Source organism: Embiotoca jacksoni, unplaced genomic scaffold (assembly GCF_022577435.1).
Source record: "Embiotoca jacksoni isolate LCO1_2020_lvr unplaced genomic scaffold, fEmbJac1.0.p SCAF_29, whole genome shotgun sequence".
Taxonomy (NCBI): domain Eukaryota; kingdom Metazoa; phylum Chordata; class Actinopteri; family Embiotocidae; genus Embiotoca; species Embiotoca jacksoni.
The window spans coordinates 2,598,847-2,623,812 of NW_027185380.1; the positions used below are offsets into that span (position 1 = coordinate 2,598,847).

General features: G+C 43.2%; 1 protein-coding gene across 2 annotated transcripts in view; it reads left to right on the plus strand.

Annotated features, from left to right (window-relative positions):
- The window catches only part of fut8b (fucosyltransferase 8b (alpha (1,6) fucosyltransferase)), an 83,058-nt gene that overhangs the window by 48,895 nt on the left and 9,197 nt on the right, over window positions 1-24,966 (plus strand). For both annotated transcript variants that reach the window (XM_069161786.1, XM_069161787.1), the window contains exons 3-7: window positions 3,721-3,839; window positions 4,934-5,096; window positions 9,689-9,803; window positions 14,286-14,523; window positions 22,021-22,267. In XM_069161786.1, coding sequence (XP_069017887.1) covers window positions 3,721-3,839; window positions 4,934-5,096; window positions 9,689-9,803; window positions 14,286-14,523; window positions 22,021-22,267 — 882 coding nt within the window. The remainder of the gene's footprint in view (window positions 1-3,720; window positions 3,840-4,933; window positions 5,097-9,688; window positions 9,804-14,285; window positions 14,524-22,020; window positions 22,268-24,966) is intronic.

Below are 24,966 nucleotides of genomic sequence, written 5' to 3' on the forward strand. Positions count from 1 at the left end.
AGTGTTTACTGGGCGTTCACGGTCCTGCGGTTTATTAGCTTGACTTATTGGAGTCAAGTGGTTAAAGACGTTGAGTTCCCAGGGAAGGTTGGAGCGTGTCAGTCCAATCCGAGACACATCACGGTGTGGTAATGTACAGATGCACATACGCTTCACCCTTTGAACCCAGATGGAGGCAAATCGCATCCAAATTCCCACCACTTTTTTTTCCGGTTTTAATTGCGCACAAGTCTTTATTCTGTGAAACCACAGCTTGACCTTTCCAACGATGTCAGTGGCTTTGAAGTTGCATCAGATTAAGTCATCGTTACATTCTGCGTCCATCGCCACCTTCGCTGCTTGATTTGGGCCCGAAGTCTATAATGCAATTTTGGAATCACGGCTGACTTCATTGTCTCCAACACAGGGCGGATGTTACATCCCACTTGTATGAAAAAATAAAAACATAACGTATTTGTGGGCCGACCCAACAGTCGAGTTATTAGCAAGCATATCACAGGGGCGTATGCCCTCAGTTTGAGTAACTGGTTTGGGCCCCAAGGCCACCCGGAGTCATTCACTTGCTCTCCTCCCTCTCATTTTCTGTCAATTTATAATGTCACTATCCAAAAAGGGACAAAATGCGCCTGAAAATACTTTTTAAAAACGTAACACTTTTTTTTTTGCCTCTATCAGCACTGATACAAAAGTTGTGGTCAAAAGATCTGCAAGATGTAACTGAATAAAACAATGACATTTATTTTCTGTCAGGCACTAAGCACATATTTTATTTCAAATTACTAAGTGTCACACAAACATGGTTCAGATACTGTCAGATTCTAGAAAGTCTCTTCTACGCAATTATAAAAAGAGCTCTAGTAAGAGCAAATTACATGATGAAAGATTTGGATAGCCTAGACTGTCCTGAAAAAACAAAACAAGATCCAGCATGAATGGCTCGGCCCTATAATGATATGAGCTTCGAAATGAAAGTAGCAAAATTACCCTGAAAATAGCCCAGGGTTCAAAGGCTTCATGAAAAGGCCCATTGTGTCGATGTAGCCCTCTTTCATCTACACCTCTAAGAACACTTTACGTCTCCATCCACGGCTCTCCAGGTCAGCACGTAGCTCTTTTCTTTTGCAGTCAACCAGAATATATCGACTCTTACCACCAAATACGAGTGTGCCGCGGCGCCACCCGGGTCCCCGCCGTTCAAACTGCTCCGCCCGCCTCTGATCGCCCTGTGAACTCCACGGTTGCCGGGTGCAGGGGCGGGAGCCGGCGGAGCGACAGCTGGGGCGGCATTTCAGAGGAAACTGGGTTACGCGCTGAACCTCACCTGCTTTCCGGCTCGGCGCTCCGTGCCGGTGGGGCTCATCAACCCCCGCTCTCACAGCTTGTCTTTCATTCCACTGCGCCCCCCCACCACCACCACCGTCGCAACCCCGCCTCCCCCGACTCAAGAGCTTTTCTCATCTGTTACCTCTCCTGTATCGTTTGATTAAGATGCCGTTGAATCCAACTGCCTTGTCTAGTCGTTGCTTCAGGTCCTCTAGAGATACCGTCAGGGATCAGTTGTGTTTGCGTGTTTGCTTCCTTCCTGTGTGCGCGTGTGTCTGTGGATTTTTGATACCGCTGAGTGTTTGGATATGTTTTACATCTACATATCTTGGTCGGGGGTGCTTGTGTTACGCCTGCACTAGCGCCGTAACAGTTGTACTAGCAGTTTATGTCGCTAGCTAGCACATCTCCACTCATTAGCCTGGGCTCATCTGGCCTTTTCCTTCTGCCTCGTTCAAGGAGGTTCTCATGTCACTCACCATAACAGCACTTAAAACGCCTGGGAAATGATGTCACACCGTAAACAGTCTTTACTTCCTGTACAGTGGTGCAACCGGCAGGTTAAAGACGTGGCCTTTTTGGGACAGATTTTTGAATACATTTTGTCTGCGAGAAGAGATAGCAGAGCTGATACGTGGAGAGGAAAAGCACCCGGGCCTGATTTCAAAAGATCTGTGTCAGGTAGCTGTAATGTCACACACCATAGAGTCCACGAAGAAAAGAAGCATGAATTTAAGACAAACACGACCAGGATATGCCACAAAGGTGTACAAAGGTTTAGCATTGTCCGTCACAGCGTTACATAATGCAGACGTTCCTCTTCTCTCTCCTCGGTTTTCATGGCTCAGAAGCACAATGCTCAGTGAAGTGGGAGGCTTCTCAGGGACCGGAGCTCGAACACAGAAGGGTGGAGCTGTGCAGCAAGAGGGGCTGGTGCAACTGTAAAAGTCTCATCTTTATGTCTGCCAGTGACTGATGTTCCTCACTCAGGGAGCAAATTGAGTTTACATGCCTTGATGACTCATTAACATGGCCTTTGCAGCACTTTACCAATGCCCCTGTGAATTCGGACACATTCAAATTTGTAATACTTTTATGTAGAGGAACTGATTCTGTATAATGTTAACGACAGTTTTCTTTTCCCCCCTCGGCTGATTTAAACTCGGTGCTCTGAGCATGTCAAAGTGCTCATTGCTGTTTTCATTACATGCATGCTGTAGTTATTCATGGTTCACTCACACAGAGCTATGGAAATGCAAATTTGTATCTTTGCATTTATAAGTGAGAGATAACTGATGAAACCCTGAATATATACAGTTGTGACACAAACCAGTTAACATGTACGCACTTGAGATTTGGTCATTACATTAGAATGAATGGACTTGGAACGCAGCCCAAGCATCATTTCAACTGTAATGAACAACTGGGCTTTGCGAGACGTTCAGCTGTTAAATTCTCTGGATGGACGCTCTTCTTGGATGGATGGTGGAGGAGAAGATGGGTTGGATCCAACAAACATGGAGAGTGATTCAGTATTCTGTACATAAACTTGAGCACAGAATAAATAAACCAGGACGGCGCTCCGGTAGGCTGCACTGTGCTGGATTAGCAAATGAAATGGAATTTTCAGTGGCGAAAGCCACAAGACGCCCACCGCCACAGCTTTCCACAGGAACGTGTCAGTCGAGGCATAAAAAGTCGAGACGCAGTGGACATAAACGTTCTCACCGCTTTGTCAAAGTCCTGAACATCATTAGTTACTTTTAAAACTGGGTGTTTAAGACGGCATGATTCTGCACCTGCAGTATTTATGCACAGATTATAGACAAAGATCAAATCTGAATATTTGCCGAACAGAAATTACTTTTATCCAGATTGCAAATCAGGAGCAAACTACAAACACCCATGTGGGTGGTGTGTGCAGTGCAACCAATGAGGTGTAGGAAAGGTTGGATCCAATAACTCAAATTAGCTTTTAACTAAGCAGTTTAATCCATTTTTAAAGTAGTTTTAAAGATTTTTTTTTTTTTTTAATGTTTGGAAAATAAAAAATTCCCTTCTGCTCAGATGCTTTACTCTTTAATACTGCTCTAGATGTAATATTTTTAGTTTTACTGTTATTCACTCTAAATAAGCAAGTGGAAGACACCAGCTTCGACTCTGGAAAATCTGACGGACATGATTTTTTTTTATTATTATCATTTTATAAGATATTAATGGCTTACTCGATAATGCAAATAGTTTCACAAAATATAGTTCTGCAGATTTTTTTGGTTTACAAGCACAAAGTTTCACAGTTTCAAGAGAGTATATCTGCAAAGTAAGATTTCTTTTGCCCTCTGTGATGTCCTCGTGCTCCCAGGCTTACTCATCACATCCTCTTCTCGTGTCCCCCAGGATACCGGAGGGTCAGGCAGAAGCGGGGTCCTTGGCAGCGGGGAGGCTGCGCTCTCTGGAGGACCAACTAACCAGAGCCAAACAGAAGATCCACAGCTTCCAGAAACTCACTGGAGATGGTAAGCAGTGCAGGGCCACCTATCAGGTTGCAGGGAAGGATTTGGCACAGAGCTGAGCAATATTAAAGAATTGATTTTGAAGGTGCGTAGGCTGACTCTATATATGGTATAAAACCAGTCAGCGACTCTTGTGAGCCTTTCGCCTGCAGCGCGTATCTCAGTGTAGTCCGGTGTTAAACCTGCTGGAGCTCAGCAGCAACGATGGCACGGTGTCACCGTCGGATGGGCAGAGTTATGTGTGTATTTGCCACTCTAAGCAGCGGTCAGAGGGGCAGGGAAGGTGTCAGGTGAGCGGGGAAATGTGTGAATGAAGTGGAAGCAGTGTGAATGCCCCACTGGCAGAATGAGAGAGTGAGAGGAGAGGAAAGAGACGGAGAGAAAATAAAAAAGGACACGCGAACGTGGAGGGCAGCGCAGGGTCATCCTTTCCATCTTGCTGCAGGGGAAGAAAAAGCTAAAAATACCCTCCAGCCTTTTTTCCACAAGGGAGGGGGCAAGGAGAGAAGAGAGAATGTGTGAGATAGGAAGGTTAAAAACAAAACAAAAAACGTTTCCCTCGCCACCACCGCCTCCTTCTCCTGCTTGAGGCTGTCCTTCTCTTCCCTTCCCTCCATGTGTTTTTTTTTCTGCGTGTCTCCACGGAAACCAGAGCAGGCAGCTGTGTTGTCCATGTGGGTTACTCCACATTGTTTGGCTCAGGTGGGGTATAGAGTTCCTTCCTGTGTCAGAAAAAACCTTAGAGAGAGCCATGATGCACAAAAACAGCGATCAACTGTTTCTTAATGAGGTCAAAGTAACACTCAGGGACAGAGTATGAAAGAAGAACATTTTATCAATGTTTCAAAACTTCGCTGCGTGCTAGTAGGTTATTTATGCTCGCGTTATGTAACGCTCAGACAATCTTGAAGACCTCCTGGCATCATCTCCTTCCTTGTTTCCTCTGGCTGTATTCCCACGGAGCGGCTTTGAAGTTAACGTCATCGATTCATTGTTTGAGATCATACCTGTGCCTCAAATGTCACACCGGCTGAGTATCTGTGTTGTGTTTTGTTGTGAGCTGTTGGGAGTTTTGACTCGCTCTCTCTTACCTGCAGGCCCCGGGCCCACTCAGGAGGAGCTGCGGAGGAGGGTGGAGAACGGCGTTAAGGAGTTCTGGTACTTTGTTCGCAGCGAGGTGAAGAAATTGGCCACTGTTGAGCCCAGCGAGAGACAGAAGTACGCTGACACACTCCTGCAGGACCTGGGACACCAGGAGAGGTGGGCACACGTACTGTAGTCACTTCTTCTTAAAAACACAAACAGCGAAATCAAGTAAAAACCAAGCCAGCTGTTGTTATTGTGGCAGCGAATGGCACCGTTGAACGTCATGTATTGTTATGTTGCTGCATGAATTGATTTCCTATTTATATACCTTTTAATATAAATCTGCCCTGTGAAGCAGTCTGACAGCATCTGATCATCCACAATCCATCCATCCTTTAGCTATACCCATTTTTCCTCTTTGTAGCTTGAGCAGGACTCAGTTCGATTCCACCTTAGACGGGTTACCAGTGAAGCACAGCACTAGCTTCTGAACAATTTGTTTTATTTTCTATTTATCTTTGAGCGTGAAGTGTTGAAAGTGATGTTCTACCTCACAAATAACTGATATCCAGGTCATTAGACCACAGAGGATCAAGCTGTCAAGTTCCCAACGTCGGCATCAAATGCTTGGTTAGTGTCCTGATAAATTAGTTGCTAAATTAATCCAAAGTGTTTGTAGTTTTCAAAAATAATTCATCGATGTAAAAGCGAGGGTATAACATCAACATTTTCAAACATTGCCTCCTCCTATAAGGTGGCTTTCCTTGCAGCTCTTCATTCTTTTAACTATCATTTTAAGGTAAAAAAAAAAAAAAAAAAGGACACAGCAAATTTGTTATGTGTCAGAACAAAAACAGACAACTGACCGAAAATAAATCCACAATTATGATAATTGATTATTAATTTAAATAATTTTTAAAGCAAAACTCCCAAGTATTCTCTGTTTTCCCTGAAATTTAGGCTCTTTTTAATCATCTATTAGACCAAACTATTAATTCGATTTTCAAAAACATAATCAACAGATTCATTATAACAAAAAAAAGAATCAACAGAATATAAATGATGTTTGTGATGTTTATCTCCTTTGTAAGAAAAATCTCAGACTCCTGGTAGTACCAGGGTTAGAAAGCACCACTCGCAGTGGTTGCTGAGAAACTGAGGACCAAGATCACAGACGCAACTTCTCTCATGTGGACGGAAGCTTTCCACACGGCCCAAAGAAGAAAAGCCCCGTGTCACTGAGCCAAGTGGTTCTTTTGTAATCTTACGCAAGTGGCCTGCAGGACCCATTGTTTTAGTCATCGCTAAAGACCCCCCCCCCCCCCCCACACACACACACACACACACACACACACATGCACACGCACACACACACGGACATGCATGCACACATTCACATCTAGTCACAGATTTTCACATGCATTCGCTTTCCATTTCAGATTTTCTTTGTATGTGCTGCAGGCAGAGGCCGAGTGAGCCGGCACAGATAGGGACAGAGGTGGAAAGAGCAATGAAATGTTTGACTTCAATAAATGCACGGCTCCCTCATTTAAATTCTGCGCAGGAAAAAGGGGGGGGGGGGGGGGGTAAGGTCCTTGTCTTGAAGATTTCCCGAGTAAAATAAAAATGAAGCACATTAAAAAAAAAAGTATGCAAGTGCTTCCCTGCTCTCCCTGAGAACATGATCACCGAAAAGCTTTCAGTTTCACAAAGTTTTTTATAGGTAGCTGAAATGAAGTGGCGGCTCACAGAGATTAGCAGCAGTTCAAAGGTCAAACTGCAACAGGAAGTGAAACAAATGAACACCTGTGCATCTACAGAGGAGTGTGTCACAGCTTCAGGACTGATTCTACAGATATACACTGAATCAAGATGTATTTTAACACTCAGTGTAAATTGAACCTAAAAAAAACTAATAAAAAAAAGCAGAGGTTTAGAATTAAAATGTTACTTTAAGTGCTCTGAAAAAAAAAGGAGAAATTTCAAACATCTGCTGATGAAGATCATGTGATTTGGCCAAAAGCTCCAGAAGCAGAAATGAACGGAAAAAAAATATTCTCAATCTGATTTACTTAGCAGCCTGAATAAAGCAAATAAAGAAAGAAATATTAAATTGTGTGCAGATAATGGTAATTGTTATGATTACTGTTGAGATAATTAGTACATGTTAAGAAAATTGAGGGATTTGTAAATTGTAGTGTGATATATGTGTAGCCTGAACTTTTATCACTATGCTCTTAGAAGATAAAAGTTTGCAACTGAAATTCAACGAATAAGCTGAAACGAGGGATTTAAAAATATTTAGAAGAAGAAACAACCTCGTACTGAAAATAATAGTCTGTCAAACTGTATAGTATGTAACGTAGCTCCGCCATGCAACGGGATAGTGTGTCTGGTGATGTTGTCTTCAGCAGGAAAACAACACGGACGAGCTGAACATTGCTTACCAAGTGTCTCATGTTATGACATAGAGCAGAGCACTGCGGAGCTTCAGGACAGTACTTCTTGTCTGTCCTTCCTTTTGCCCGTCCTTTGTCTCACCTGACCGCGTGATTCATGCTGTAACCCGAACCTGAAACCTTATAATTGCTCTCCTATCGGTGCAGCATCAGAGAAGCTGCGCAGCTGCAGCCTCAACATCTGCAGGATGAGCCAATCAGAGGCACCGGGGAAGCCCACAAGTCTTCACATACTGTATGCTAAAGACCACACACATTTATACACACACACACACACACACACACAATACATATGCAGGACTTCATGCTTGTGTGGTGTTCCCCCATCTTGCTGCCAGATCCCTGCGGGCTTGTCTGTTGATTCCTCCTTGTTAAGTTTTGCGGGCGGCCGGGTTTGCTTTTCCTTCCCGCAGCGGGGCGGTGATGGCTCCCCTATGCGCTGCTACAGGAGAGTTTGACATCCATTCACACTGTGGGTCCGGCTTCAGAATGGGACAGTGAGTAATGATACTGTCTTAGTTGGCTTAGAAAGGCACTCATCACCAAGCTGCACTGTTGAAACGGGACATGGTGCGTTCATCTGCTCTGTGTGTGTGTGTGTGTGTGTGTGTGTGTGTGTGTGTGTGTGTGTGTGTGTGTGTGTGTGTGTGTGTGTGTGTGTGTGTGTGTGTGTCTTTGCGTGCACTCCTGAATATATGTATAAGAACCCTGTCACACTGGATGTGACTGATTTGGGTCAAAGAAGTGAGCAATAAATTAGGCTTGCATAAGTTTGTGTGTGTCTGTCTGTGTGTGTGTGTGTGTGTGTGTGTGTGTGTGTGTGTGATGTGTTCACGTCTGCCCTCAGCTGAGTGTATCAGAGCTCTCGGGCATGTTTGTAAGTGGTTGGTCGCAATATTAGGCAGTGTGTGACACGTACATAAATTCGCTGTCAGTGGCGTGCAGACGGCAGACTTAATCCAAAAACCAGGAAGACGCCGTTGTTGTCAGTCAGCATCACAGAAACTAAAACTATTAAACTATAAATATACGAAAACAAATGTCGAGCCTCGGCACTGTTAACATACTGTATTACGTCAACAAATGCTGTCCGGTGGATCTTTCATAGGTGAGGGGTGGGGCTTCACAAGATTCATACATTTACAGCAACATAACAGTTACTTAACGCAATAATAACTTTGGTTGAGGACCATGTCTGTGCAGGAAATCAGAGGCAGAGTCTAAAGTCACCATTCACATTTGGTAACACCTTCATATGGAATTGAATATGTACTTCTGTGTTCTGATATGATTTTGATGCTTTATGATACTATGAACGGTAAATGGGCTGCGCTTGTATGGTGTTTTATAGCTTTAGCAGTCTCAAAGGGCTTTACAGCGTGCATATCATTCTACCACTCCCACACACGTTGAATGGTAGGACATTTTCTAAAGATCCAACAAACTGTTAAAATCAGCCAGGTCGAGGTTCTTCATCATTTTAATGCATAAATCCTGTCAAGTTGATTTCACCATAACTCAGTTCTGCTCATTGATTTGCGGTGGTCTCAGCTGTGTCGCACAACTAGAGATTGGAGGTTGAACATTTTGGACCAGATCTGAAACAGACCCATGAAAAATCTTCCCCAAAATTGTCAAACCATTTTTAAATTGACTTCAATGGATTAAAATGCAGCCTCTGAAATGTGTTTCTTCCTGTTTGTCTGTGTGACAACATGTGTCAGAAGAGCTGTGGACTGTTTTTCACATATTGTAGGTGACAAGTTAAAATGCAAATTATTCATTATTGCTGCGTCCTTCTCACACACGATGTAAAACTAAACACTTAACATGCAAAGTGTGACTGGGTTGTTGACATGTTAAAGACATGTTTTATTATATTTGAGAACGTACACATATTACCAAGTAGTGCCGACCTAATATACCGTGTGTTAATGGCATTTAAAAGCTCAACAGTTGTGCCAGATGTTGACATTGTTAATGAGAGCGAAAGAGTGTCTGTTCTAAAACTGTGGTGGTATGTTTGACAACAGTCTCTAAGACAGATTCCTTGCAAAGGATGTTAAGTACCAGCCGCTCAGAAATGTACTTTTTCTGTTTGAACATGAACTGCTCTGACTGTTTAACAGTGAAGGCAAAGCAAATGAATTGGTGAGCTCTTTGTCTGCTTATTGGAAATGTCCACATCTGGAGAAGCTGGTGGGTTTTTTGGGGGGTTTTTTTGTGCCACACAGACTGTATTCAGTGTTTATTGTCAGACGATTATTTAAATGTTAAAGTGAAATTTGTGTGCATATGTGTCTGCAGGTCCATCATGACAGACTTGTACTACCTCAGCCAGGCGGACGGAGTTGGTGAATGGAGAATGAAGGAAGCTAAAGACCTGTCGGATCTGGTCCAGAACAGAATCACCTACCTACAGGTATCTACAGTAGAGAAACACCTGCTGTTCAGCCAAACTGGCCGGCGCTCTCTCTCCCTCTCGCACACACACACACACACACACACACACACGTAGAAACAGCTACATTCATGCGAATGTTTCCCTTTCTGGAATAATCACACGTATGCGTTTTTGAGGACATCGTTCACACTTGATTGTTTCATTTGCAGCATCCGTAACTGTCAGCGTCAGTCTGCATGAGCAGCAGGTGAGGGGTGTGATAGCAGACGCTTTCAGCAGTCGCATCTGACGAGCAGGATTCTTGTTGTTTGTCAGCGCTTTTTTTTTTCTTCACACGCATGCAGCAAAACACAGAAACACACAGACATGGAGATGCAAAATGACAGATTGGCAGACACGCACATGCACAAATGTCCACGCAGTACAAAGGCAGACGCGCGCGCGCGCACGCACGCACGCACGCACGCACACACACACACACACACTTTGAGGCCGAGATAGCTGCACTTGTACTTACAGCTCCACACACACACACACACACACACACACATTGAGACCCGCCCCAGCCGTCCCGCTCCTCTACTCCCAGCTCTGGTGCTGCCGGGTTCTCGGGTGGGGCGGTGCGGTGCGGCACCGGGCCCTGCAGCATTAATGAGCCGGTGTGTTTGATGAAGAGGACCCAGTCAGTCTGGCTGGGCGGAGACAGCACCACTAACAGCTGCTGTCACCACCGCTGAGGGATCACACCGCTCTACCAGCTGCCATCACTAATTCATCACACACACAGTCGTGCACAGATGGATTCACCCGCACCTACACAAGCAAGTGGTGCATGCACACAGACACACACAGACACACACAAGCTCAGCCACAAGATTGATGCACATGCTCGTACGCAAAGGGATCGTGCGTGTGCTTGCGCTTGCGCGTGCGCGTGCGTGCGTGTGTGTGTGTGTGTGTGTGTGTGTGCGTGCATGTGTGTGTGTGTTGCTGTCTCACTCACACATCTATATGTACACACACTGACAGACTCCTCCCTCCTGTCCTGCTGTCTGTGCCACCCGCACCAGGCTCTCCCTTCATTCCTGGTTTAACTAACTCCATCTCTGCGTCTGCTCCATCTGTCCACTCACCACATTCAGTACCCACGGCTGGCTCCTTCAGATGGAGCTCTGCTGGACGAGCTTTTCATCTATTTTTGCACTAGGAGCCTGAGTATGGAGGCATTAATTGGTAATGAACAAGTGTTGTTTTTTTGTTTTTTTTTATCATGGGTGCTTTTGCACTACGTTTCTCAGAGTTCACTTATCACTCAGCAAAGGAGTTCAGTATTTTAAATTTATAATACTTAAAACTGTTCTCGAACATATTTTTCAATTAACAATGGCTCATTTATCTTCATGATCACCCTCCTCAGCTATGCAGAGCTTTATAGTATCTTTGAGTTTGTTATTTTACTTTTAAATGATGCTGTGTTTATGACTAAATCCCATCAACGTCAGTGAACCACAATATTTACCATCCGCAGCCTCGGCTTGGGCGGCTCGTCCACATAGATGAAATCACTCTGTTTCAATTTGTTTCAGTCTTTTTAAACCAATGTTTGGTCAGATACTTGTCTGAGTTGCACCTACCGAAAACATTTGACACGTTAAGGGTATTAGTGCTGTTATTGAACAGTGTTGAACACTACCCAGCCCTATTCATTGGTATTATTGTTGGCCACAGCAGGCGGAAAAACCACTGTACACTTCCTGCACCAAACAGACGATAGCCAAATTATCAACAAGCTGATGAACATAGTGGAGCATTCAGTTACTGATGGTAGTGGCAAGTTAGTTTGAGTGAAAACATTTCTTTACATCACGTTGGTAATTCTGAAGAATAAAAAGACAGTCAAACTTGTGATATGATAACGACACTATGATTAAATGCCGTCTTATGCAGTATTTAAAACGTGCACATGGCACCAGTGTTTGACTTCCCGACTCATTCAGTGTTTACATCCTAGTTTGTGCATAGGCACAGTACACAGTGTTAACCCAATGCAGGTAAAAAAATAAATAAAAAAAAAAGATATGACTCCTCCACTAGTAACAATAAAAACTACTCAACTGCAAAACATTGGATTACGATTGTTGTGGAAAAATTGCCAGCAGTAAAAAAAAAAAAAAAAACTGGAGGTTTTGATGTAATAAAACCTTTCAATGAAATGCTAAAAGCTATTGTCTTCATTGCATTTTCTTATAATAAAGGTAAAGCTGTCTTCAGTCACAGTTGATTAAGGCACTTATTATTAAATGTGTCAGCCTGTGCGCTACAGGTGACTTTAATGCGCTGGATAGACTGTCTCACCATATTACTGTAAATCTGCTGCCAACAGAGAGTCGCAAAACAGACTTTTAAACTGTACTGAAGTCTCACTTTGAACATCTTGAAGTGAATGAATGTGGGCAGCACAGTGGATAATTACCTGAGCTTGCCATACTATTGCCTCAGATTCGATTGTTCTCGGCCAAAGTCCCTAAATAAACAATATCACTGTAGTTTCTCTGAACTGAATCACTGCCACTCGGCCCCACGTTTCACACTCCAAAAGAACACCGTTTAAACAGGCACTTAACCTGCAGTACAAAGCGGCACTCAGAGGCTGCCGTTGTGCACGCATCTGCCGTCATTATCCTTGAACCGCGTCTGTCGGCGCTTCAGAGTCACTCCGGCTACACCATTACCCGACCGGGGATCCGTCGGTGGCCTCCGCACCTCGCGCCATACAACAATCTCATACATTCACGTTGACTCGGCTGCCAAGCTTTTCACGCAGAGAACAAGCTTTACAGAGGTCCTTCCTGTCAGGACACCCCTGTAGATTATTAGTACAGTACGTTAGCTTGCACCTATGGGGCTTGTAGCGAAGTGGCAGCCTGTAATTCCAAGGGAATACCGGCGTGGCTTTTTCTGTCAGTTAGCTCGATGGCCGCTGTACTATGTGAAATATGTGTTCATGTTATTGAACAGCAGCGGTGGTAATCACTTTTCTGCACGTAAAGAATCCTCCCCTCTTTCCCTTCTTTATTTTCTAATTTCCTGCCCTCGCTCCTTTTTTCATTGCCTCCTCTGTCCTCTTTTGCATTTCATCTCCACTGTTTTTTGTTTTGTTTTGTTTTTTTGAATCCTCCGCTTCCCTCTCCTTTCCTCCTCCTTCCTCCCCTTCCTCTTCCTCTCCTGCTAGTGTGTGATAGGCAGCGTTACCCAGTGGGTGCCGGGCGGCCTGATTACTGTGAACCGTCCACAGCTGCAGCGGTCTAATGAGGAAAACACTCCCATCAGCCAGTAATTGCTGTTTAGGAAGCCGGTTGGCACGAGCGTCGCAGAGTCGCTCAGACCGGCTGCCGAGCGAATCGCAGCCCGCCCGGCAGCTCATCGACAGCACAGCATGTGTCACTCTGTTGGTTTCTATTCTTTCTTTTTTACACAGAAAAAAGAATATTTTTTTTGGTCTTGTCAAAGCACCTCTCATTTGGTATTCTTCCCCTCAGACTTTGTATGATATGGAAGTTAATTTCTGAGATGAGGAATGACAGTGAGGTTGAGGGGAAGACAGGGAATTAGAGAGAGAGTCTAGGAAAAGGAAAGGGATAAAAAAAAAAGAAGAAAAAAAAAAAAGGAGTATGATGAAAGAAAGAGTGGTACAAAATAGTGAAGGGAGAGAATGAAGGGAAAGAGAAAATATATTTAGAATGAGCATAAGAAAAAGACAAAGGAAATGGGACAGCAAGCTTAAAAGTGAAAAGTAAAAGAATGAGCTCCAAAAGCGATTAAGGAGGAAGAGATATTAAAGAATAAGGCTGGCATTTTTCTTATTGTCAACAAATCAGAGGAAAAGACAAACAATGGGTTCGTTCATCTTTCAATACTTTCTATCCAGTGGCATTCAGCCCTTTTTTTTTAAAAAAAAGGCTCAGTAAGTTCTTAAAACAGCACTCAAAGTCTTTACAAATATTACTCACACAGGAGCCGACTGTGTATTTGCTGAGCTCTATATTTTGCTGCATGTAATATGAGCCAGTAAATAGGTATTGGATTCAAATAACCTTCAGTGCACATTTTGATTGTATTGAGGACACATATCACCGAGCACAATAAGTTTGACTCATTTTAATGTTGTGTTTGGTCAACAATAGTGGAAAAAGAAAAAGTCATACCAGGCATTCTCTTTGACTGAACAGATAATACTGTAAAATATTTAATTTAGAAGAACATGAAAGAAATTTGCATGAGCAGAAAAAGAGAATAAGAAAATGAAAATGAAAAGGTGTAACAGAGGAAAAAAAACAGCAACCAGGTAACATGAAATTAGAGTGAAGTGGTTTATGAGACAGGCAAATGAAACGAAGAAAACAATGTGTGTTATTACCAGTCGCAGAGCAGGTCTTTGAGAAATACAAGGTGAGGTTCAAGCAATGAAAAAAATTTCTCTTTTCCTCCCTCTCCTGCTAGAACCCCCCAGACTGCAGTAAGGCGAGGAAGCTGGTGTGTAACATTAATAAGGGCTGCGGTTACGGCTGCCAGCTCCACCACGTCGTCTACTGCTTCATGATCGCCTATGGCACCCAGCGCACACTCATCCTGGAGTCTCACAACTGGCGCTACGCCCCCGGCGGCTGGGAGACCGTCTTTCTGCCCGTCAGCAACACCTGCACCGACCGCTCCGGGGCCACCACCGGACACTGGTCAGGTGGGTACGGAGACACACACACACACACACACACACACACACACACACACACACACATACATGAACAGCACCGCTACAAACTACACCCGGTTATAGCCTCAGCACTAGGAGCAACATTTGTGATTGGTTGGTTAATGATAAGAAATCACAGCCCTTGGGCCATCCCAGCCAACAACAGGGTCTGCCAGGCCTCTCTGTTGAGCTGCCACGTTGAAAACAAAGTGTGAATTCCTTGGTTGAACAGGACTATTCATTTCCTGGTAAAGCACTTCGGCAGCGAGTGTCGCAGCAGCAGGTTACTGTTCATAGACTTCATAGCCCAAAAAAAAAATCCTCTGACTAGGTTTCTGTAAACAGCTCTTTCCTCTGACCGGCAGTAAGTTTACAGTATCCTTGTACTGTCGGGCACGAGACCGCAGGCATGTTTTGATTCGTCATTTCGTGCGCACTTAGTGTATGCTTCATCGCGGATTGAGCAGAAATGAATTTCAGCGATCACAGCAAATGTATGAAACCTCAGCTCAGGAAGACTGCAGTCGCAGCCCCGGGCTTTTGCGTAGACTTGCCTTATATTTTCACATTAAAAGCATGTCCTGTGCAACGTACACATTTCCCTGCCAAAAATCCATCGTGACATCAATATTTGATGCAGTGTTGAATGTGAAAATAGTGCTTCTCTAAACACGAGTAAAAATCTACTTTAACTAGTGCCATCTGGAATGGTTCTGCATTTGTTTTAAACAATCAGTTTTAGCCTTAAATACCTTCTTTCTTTTTTTTTAAGAAGAACATTTGAAGTACCTTTGAGTTGAGGTCTCAAATGAGTATAAATATATTATGCTGGTTTTGGGCATTTTTTTTTTAGCTTTCAAACTGAAGTTCGGTGTATATTTAACGCTCTAACTATTCGGTGTAGCAACATAACTAAATCAGCACCAACTTAAAGTATGTGCCAAAGGGCTGTTGTTAGCTCAATTCAATTTATTTAAAATTAATTATATTTATTTGAAAGTGTAAAATCAGCATAACATGGTCCCAAAACACTTAACAATTGCAAAGAACAATTAAAGAAGCACAGCAGCAGTAAAAAAAAAAAAAAAAGCAGCAAAAAGAACAACATAACAAGGAGACGTTTCAGGGTCACCTGAGCCAGGCCTAACGATATGCTTTTTTTTTTTTTTTTAAAGTAAAGTTTTAAGCAGTAGAGACGGTTTCTGCCTCCTGAACCCAAACTAGGAGCTGTTTCCACAGGAGAGCCTGAAAGCCAAACGCTCCATTTCTACTTTTGGAAACTCGAGGAATCACAGTTATGCTTGCGTTCTGAGAGCGAAGTGTTGTACTATGAGGTCTTAAAGATATGACGGAGATTTGTCATTAAGGGCCTGGAAGGATGGGCCTGTGGGAGGGGAACAGGGCTGTTGTTTGAGCTATGTGGGGCCTCAGCTGAAGGCGACTGCGTTATAGGTGTGGAAAGGAAGGTTGTAACTGTTGTCTTCCAGTTTAAAGTTTCAGGGGTTTGTCATTCATCAAACCGCTCAACTCCAGACCTGAAATAATCCAATCAGCTGTTAGATCGATTGCCATTGGAGTTAATAAAGATATTCATCTATTGAATTAGCTGCTGTGACAACTCAATTTCCCCGCTGTGGGATTAATAAAGTCTAATCTTCCTTAAAGTCCTCGCCTATCCTGTGAAATAGCTCAGCATCGACAAGTGTTTCATGGTCAGTCGTAGTCTCCAGACAATGCACCCTAACGGCTTTGGTGCTTTCATTACCACAATGAGGTTCACATTTGTGGTTTTGAGTGAAAAGTGACATCAGGTATTGAACAAATTGCCATGAATGTGTGTACAACATTCATGCCCCCCTCAGGATGACTTGATGGTCCCCTGAAATTTTGTCTAGCGCCATCATCTGGTCAAAATCTTAGTTTGTTAAACAGTTTATGACTAAAAAAAAAACCTCCTAAACTAATGTCATTCCCGTCAGCTCCAGCGTTGCATTATTTTCAGTGCATGTCTGTAGACCCGTTGTCTTATTATTTATGTGTGATATTAGGATTCAGCACCAGTTATAGGCTCTCTATAGTGAACACCATGTTCAAGCAGAAGTTAGTTCAGACATACAGCTGGCGCAGGAACACGGGAGACAAAAGATTGATGTACTTGTTGGGAGGAAATGGATCTCCTACGAATGCAAAGGCAGCGGAGACATTCATGAAGGAATTGAGCAGTTGTATGAATTGAAATTGTGATTTTAACATGATTAATGGCTCGTCCAACAGTACGTTTGTTTCCCTCTGCTAAGCTGACAAAACCGAAGCATTTGTAAATGGAGATCAGTTCTGATTTGGAGGTTTCACCATTAGACCGTGCCGGCCTCCCTCTCTATCACTTTCTCTCTCATTGCTTGCTGGTTTTCATTCGCTGCGTCCTTTCAGCTCTTCATTTTTTCCCTCTCCTATCGCTTCATTTGGCTTGTGCTCTCCTGGGCTCTCCCTTCTTATCGCCTGTTCTCCCACCGCCCTGGCTCTCTTATTCTCCTGCCTTTCATGTGTCCTTTTACGCTATCTAATGTATTTCTCTGGTGTCTGTCTTTACAAACAGCCTCCTATGGATCCATATATGCCATATGGCTGCTCACACCCAACAGGCAGCTCACCGCAAACGCCTTCTCCCCTTCCTTGGGTCTTTTAGCACTCTGACTTTTGTGTCCTTATAAAAACCAGCAATTTGCAGAGGCAGTAGTTTCTAAAGATGAAGCCGGCCAACTAGCTGGGCATAGCTAATGTAAGCCTGTTGGGTACTTGGCTATGCCCGTGGTCATGCCTGTTTTGTTAACAGTGCAAGTGGGTACATTCCTTGGGGCACTGGACCACAAAGGGATGCTAAAGCCTTGGATTAATAAGTAGATATGCATTGAATATCTTGCTAATTAAGTAGAAGGTTTGTTCAGTACAATTACAGTGTTTTTAATGTGGTGAATACTGATCTCTTGAAACCCTGCAGTGGTGCCAAAACAAGCCCCTGAACTGCTTGGATGGTTGGAAGCTCTGCAACTAGACATGTTGTAGTTTTCTAATTTTGTTGCTCCTAAACTCTTACAATCACGTCTGCGCTGTACATTGTGTTTCCCCTATCATTGTCTTGGAAGGGTCTAGCCCCGCCAACGGGATCCCCCGCCCCCCTTGAAAGAAACAAAATACGAACATACTCATAGCACTGCAGTTATGTCCAGTAACTACTCTTTGTTTAGTTCTTATGCACCCGTTTCATTTCAGCTCTCTGTGAGATCCACTCATGCATCTTTCTGTCACTGAAAGTCACGCTGAAAGGCAGACCAGAATATCAGTTTTTAAATACACCCTACCAGTATCTACTGGAAAGTAGCGAGGATGCTAATGTTAGCACCTCTGCCCTCCCAAGACTGTCTGCCTATGGGGAAGACTGTTGTATCATTTGCTGGTAAATGCCACCAAATCTTTGCGGTGACCTTCATATAGAACTGCGATTGGTTCCTACATTGCTCTTTGTATTGTTTGTGTTTATGCGGCACTCTTCTGGTATTTTTGTACTTCGCAGCCTTACCAAATTCCAATTTCCTCACATATCTTTACATGGTTAGCCCACTTTTTGCGAAGTGTTTCCCCCGAGGATGTGAGACACTTATAGTCGGAGAGAGGATGCATAGTATATGTGCCTATGACAGGGTATTTCTGTCAGGAAAACATATTGCTTGGGGGGGAACATCAAAGATCTCCTAAGTCATTATGGGACCTGCTGATTTTCTTCCCGCAAATGGGAAAAACAAAACATTACAGGAAAATCCACATTGAAATGATCACAACATGCTGGGTAGCCATTTATGGTTTGCTCTGCGGCTGAGGTAAAACTGTGAGTGTCTAAAAAAGAGACTAAATAAAATGATTCAGAGGAGAAAACAAGTTGTTGGAAAAACAAAAGGAAAAATATTCATGAAATTATGTGATTAAAGAAAGTTGGTCTCACTCTAAAGCTTGTTGTTCTCCTAGTATTTTTTTTTGTATTTTTTCATTCTTGATATTGGTCCCGATAAACAGAGACTATTGATAGAGACTCTCTCCGTCTCTCTCGGTGCTGGATACTCGATACCAGTGCTGATACAGATCCCGACTTGAAGCACAAAAAAAATACTTTTCAGGCCTTTTATTGAGGGACAGAGAAATAATTTTCGACAAGACTCTATTAACTTGACAAAAGAAGCCAAAGGTCTAAACTACATGGTCTAAACATAAAACCTGGTCATATCAGACCACAATTCACTGCATGAATATTACTGCATGATAGTTTCCAGTTGCAAAATCCTGCTGGGCGTGACCTCGGGTAATTATAAATCTAACCAATGAGCATTGACCACCATACGTTATATGTTGCGCGCCGTAACTCAGCGAAGCTGTAAACAACCGAGATCCTCCCCCAATGTGAGCCGAGTGCAACTCCATGTTGGCAAATTTAACATTACAGGATTTTTTTTTTAAAGTAAATTTAAGGAGCTTTGTTCTTGTTCTGGCCTCAGTTCCTAAATATTTGCGTTGCCACAACTGTTCGTATCGCTTCTTCTAGCCCTACCACCTCCGCCATTGTTGGAACTACAATTAGAAACAAACACTTTGACTTCAACGTCATTGCTACGCCCACTGATCCCTGATTGGTTCGCCCTTCAGAGTGGCTAAACAAACCTTACAGGGTTTCCAGACTAAAATCACAGCAAACACTGAAGATGTAAGCGAAGCCACGCTCATTAACACAAGCTGCTGTGCGAAAACTTTGCCCGAATAAAACACTGCTAAACATTAAGACGTTGGAAAGTATGATCACAAATCTAAAACCATATTTAAGGCACGTGTTTCAAACTTCCTGGGGATTCTCTGTGCTCTGGACACATTTCTGTCAGTGATCTCAGTAATAAGTTTCAACAGCCAGCACTACTGCCTGTTTAGTCCACTTGTGCATGTTTCCTCTCTACCACAACGTTTATGTTCAATGGACAGCATGAGAGAGCTCGGCACCATCACGCAGGGACTAACAGACCAAATTATGAACACACAGTCTTCTTTGTGGAACAATGGTTCGTTGATCAAAGGGCTAATTTGCCAAAGAGACTCCTTTGAGGTTCTTTGTAGAGATATTACTGCCTTATATGTGAGTGTAAGAGCAGAAGGAGAAACATAATGTTCCCTGCCATGTAAAGAGGGGAACAAGAGATCTCCAAGTTCATAAACCCTGTGTCTCAAATGTATTATGAAGGTAGAGGCTCGGTATTTTGTGTCTCCTGTTTCACAGCCATGTTAATCTTATGAAATATTCATTAAGCTCGGTATACATCATGGGCTTAAAATACAGTGTAGGAATTCTGTGTCAGTGCAGACCTTTTTGCTTGAAGTGATGATGCACACAGGAGATGTATGCAGAGGAGACGTATTTGGAGTTGAGATGAAATTTAGAATGGCTTTGTGATCTAATTAAGTAGCTGTGGGAGGAAGACGTACTGCATATCTGTACATTTGTGCCAAGAAGTGCAGGCCTCAAAATATGCCCATTCCCCCTTATGTGAATCCTGCCAATGCTGTTATATAAGCAAAGACAGGCCTGGGAATATTTTTTCTGTTCAATATTTAATGCTTCTACCAATTTATATTCAGTTCATGTTCCAGCATACACACACACAAATTTAAGCTTCTGTTTCTATCCTTGTTTTTAACATGTTTTTTTTGTGTAGCCTCTTCTGTGAAAGGCCGTTTTTAATGACTCATTATGCCATCTGTTTGGAAGTGTGTTATGGAGGCTGCTTGCCGCTGCATGTAGCAGTTACAAAAGACACTGTAGTTTGACAGAACGCAGGCCTCAAACTTGTTTTTACATAAATAAAAGGAGTTTTCACACACACACACACACACACACACACACACACACACACACACACACACACACACACACACACACACCCATGAAAAAAAACAACCTCTGCTCAGGGTTTAAGACTGAGAGAGAGTGAAGGTTGTGTCTGCCAGGCATATCCCTTCTGGTGAGATGAGATTAGCTGGGGCTCTTTGTGTGTGTTTGTTTGTGTGAATGCATATTTCTTTTTATTGTTATTATATTTGGATTTATGATTATCAAACCACCTTTTTTCCAGAACATCCTTTACATGTGCAGATTAATTTCTATGTGTTTCCACGGACAACGTTATGAGTGGGTGCATGCACGTTTGTATGCTTGTGTGTGTGTTTACCACTTTTTTTTTTTTACCACGCATGCAGGTGTGCGTCGTGCACACGTACGTGTCTCTGTATACAGACAGTTGGCCTGGAAGTGCAGGGAGGTCTGGCAGTGCACAGGGCCTTTCTGCTGCCCAAACAGGTGACCTTCATAATCAGCCCCGCTCAACCCTCTGCCCAGGGCTTCTGCCAAGCAGGACTCAGCCCCCCCCCCCCAGCCAGAACACCAGCCACCCCGTCCCTTCCCCGCTCCCCATCCCCTCCAATCCAGGTCCCTGCCTCAGCCTGTGGCCCTCTGCAGCCTTGATAGAAAGGAGCTTACCTTGGCCTTAAAGCAAGGGCAGGCAAAGAGCAGCTGTTAGTCACAAAAGCTGGACTCACTGTGGGTTTGGATTGATGCTGGAAATAGAACAGGGATTAATATAATAGCCCTGGAGAGGGTACTGAGATATGCTATTGCATCACAGTATGCTTTTTATTTTTTTTTTATTTTGGCAAAAATACTGTAATTAGACCTCATTTTAGATCTGAAGAGGGAAAAGTGAAAAGAAAACCTGGTTTTGTCTCTAAACCTAATATACTGTTTTGAAAGTTTCCTTCCCTAAAACAAAGTTTAAACCCGTCAAGTCATTTCTACGAAGCCCAAAATCACAAATTTGCCTCAATTTTGCCTCTACAGTTTCTACAACATACCACACCCTTTATCCTTCAGTTCCTGGTTAGAATAAGGAAAAACTCCCTAATGAAAGTTTTAGAAGTGACAAAAAAGGAAAAGAGCTTAAGTTAAAAAAAATAAAAAATAAACATTTTCTTTAACAACCAGACCACCCTCCGGATCGTAAAAAAAAATGTGTTTAGCTTGAGTCGTGCTGAAACTTTTTGTCTGTCCACAGGAAGAAAAAAGGCACACTCGCATGTGATGATCCCTGAATCGCTGAAGCCATTTATCAACCACAAATGCCAAACATTTACGCTTCCAGCTTCTAAAACTGATTCTTTGATGCTTTTCTGTTTTCAGTGTATATGTTTGGGTTGTCGGCTGGACAAAACAAGCAATTTGAAGTCCCTATTTTTGACTCGGGAAAACTGTGATGAGCATTTTTCAGAGGTTTCTCACATCTCGTAGACTAAACCTGATAAATAGGAAAAACATAATTTGGTGATAGTGTATAGAATCCTTTGTTACATCCCTAAACTTGAGTGTCTAATTTCCTTCCTGCATTTCTTTGATCCATGTAGGAGAAGCCCATGATAAGGACGTCCAAGTCGTGGAGTTGCCCATAGTGGACAGTCTCCACCCTCGGCCCCCCTACCTGCCCCTGGCGATCCCCGAGGACCTGGCCCCACGCCTGCACCGTCTGCACGGTGACCCGTCCGTCTGGTGGGTGTCCCAGTTTGTCAAGTACCTGGTTCGCCCTCAGGCATGGCTAGAAAAGGAGATCCAGCAGACCACCGCCAAGCTGGGCTTCAAACACCCCATCATCGGGTAAGGATGCTCCGCTTTCTCGCCTCTCCACGTGTGTGACACATGCTCATTTTGTGCTTATAAACCCTTCGGTTATAGTGACTGCGATTGTATAGCATTCCTCCAAAATATCATTTTTCAGAGTGCTTCACAATCGAAGCGAACAGAAAAGAATAATTCAAAGACCCAGCCAAGCACAAACAGCGCTTTAGGCGAGGTTAATACGAGGTTAACACAATAGTGTTAAAAGAAACTTAATTTGAGAGTAGTATTTTGTTTGGTTTATTCTCTACCTTTATTTATCTTTGCAAGGCTTTTTCTTTTTCACCACTGCAGTGCTTACACTCATACAGCTCATATTCAGGCAAATCAACTTGTTTAAGAAATTCTATCACTCTGCCCTCATCACTGTTGTGTTTTGGTGGAGTTATATGTCTGATTCTGCCTGTTTTTTGTTGTCCCCATCAGTGACCCCATCCCAAATACTCATCTGATATTTTTGCCTTTTTGTATAAAGCTAACGCTATGATAAAAGAATAACTGTTCAGAAGTAGTAAATCCAAACCAGACCATTGAAAGAGAAGCTTACGGTACCTGTATGGCCGAAGTAAAAATAAATGTCCTGGCAGCTTTTATTTTTTTTTTTATCTTCAATGGTTTTTGTTGATTAAAGGATTCTTTTTTTTTCTTTTTTTTTCTTTTTTTTTTTTGGTTAACAAAAGCAATGAAAAGGCCAAAACCAACAATAAATGAATCCTACTTTAGAAAAAAAGTATTATCTGTGCAGTCAAAATGTGATGCACATACACTGTGCACAGTACACAGTGCTTACACTGTAGCTCCACAAGAGCTCCACCTGGATATCGGATGGCATGTCCCTTAGTTACAAGGAACACAGCCGCTCTAGTTTATTGTGAGTCGACCTCACTGCTCAGTGCTGGTGCTATAAAAACTCGGTAGTATTAATCCGCAGCTAAAAATAGGACCCAACAAATGCACTTTTCCTCCTGTTCGAGTAAGATATGCTAAAACCCTTGGCAACAAAATGTTTTGGGAAATTACTTAGCCTTTTTAGAAAAACAAAACTATGTCACCGAGATGTCTTTTTTTTTATTTTTATTTTTTTTATAAGAATTACATCTTCAGTGAGGATAAACAGGCTGAGTGCCACAAACGGGAAAGAAGTGAAAAGTGCTGCACAAGTTGACTGAACAGTTTTAATAAGATATGTTGAAAATTAGAAAAATGTCAAACAGTTCCAGCCTTTTCCTTTAAAGGTCCCCGTTTTTCCAGTATTACAGCACGGTGTGCACCTTCCCATATTATTCACCTCACTGTTCAAATATTACTCGTCTTGAAGCTGAAACATAAATAGCGCAGATCAGATAAAGCCAGCCATCGCAAATATGCCGTCCCAGGATCTGATTTCAGTCTTTGATATCACCTCCGCTTTTATTCTGAGTACCTAGCGTTGTGTCATCTCCACAGATTCTTGAATGTCTGTTTGAAACTGCCTCATTGTCCGCTGCGGCGTAATTGAAAAGTATTCACCGGTGTGAGGTGATCAGTTCCCCCCGAGGGCCGTGCCTCGTGGGAACGCACGCAGCCGACAGTACTGCGAGTCACTTTCGATAGCAGCTTTTTAAGAAGCATGTTGGAGCTGTTTAGCTTTTTATTTACTTGTTTACTTTTCGCTGTATCCCCGTCAGGCGCTCAGTCAACCAACATGCATGTGTTGTCTGCCAGCCTCTCGTTGCTCATGAATAATTTCTCCCAGCAGCACTTGGAAACTGGATCAAATAAGACTTTGCAAATAATTCTCCGCAGTTGTTTTAACCTACTTGGTCTAGTAGGTGGGAGGAGCCTACCATATTAGGATAATACACATAATAGCTGGTGGGCTGTCAATCATGGGAAAGTATGTGAAATGACTTTCAGGCACTTTGCTGAGATTATCTAAAGTTTCTGCGCCGTCCCACGAGGCTGACTCCACCCGCCTCGTAGGGGAAGTAGTTTAAAACGAACGCTAAGAGTTATTTCTTAATAGTTCTGTGAAGTCAGAGCCTGGTTTAGTTCTGTCATCCTCTTCATAACTCTCTCATCCATATGTTCACAGTCTCTGTGCCAGCTTTTTGCCTTTCGTAACTTCTCTTTTCTTCCCCTTCTTCTTTACATTTCGCTGCGAGCGATCGTCGCCGGCCTCCCTTCGCTTTTTCTGTCCTGATCCGCTCAGTTCTCGCTCCCTCTTGTTCCGCTCTCTCTTTCTCTCCCTGTCTGTCTCTCCCTTTTCTCAGATCCTCTTTGGTTTTTACCTCTTTGCCTTTCATCACACCGGTAGCTACCGTCTCCTTCTCCCAAGCCCTCTTTGACTCTCCGCCCTCCCCCCCCTCTTTCTTTTGGGGGCAATTTCTTTTTTATTTTTTTTTATTTTCTGTCTCTCTTTCCAACCTGTTCAATCTCCCCGTCCTCTCACATCCCCTCATTTGTGATCGTTCCTCCGTCTTCATTTGTTCACGCTGGTCCAAGATTTTTCTATTTTTTTTTTGATATTTCACACTCAAGTCACCCTCATGTTCCCCAGGCATACACTCAGACCCACGATTCTCTCGCTCATAGTTTTCCACACATCTCTATCACTATTCTTTATGTTTCCCACTCTACCCTCCACCCCACTCCACACGCGCACGCACACGCACGCACTTTATATCCCATTCTTTTCT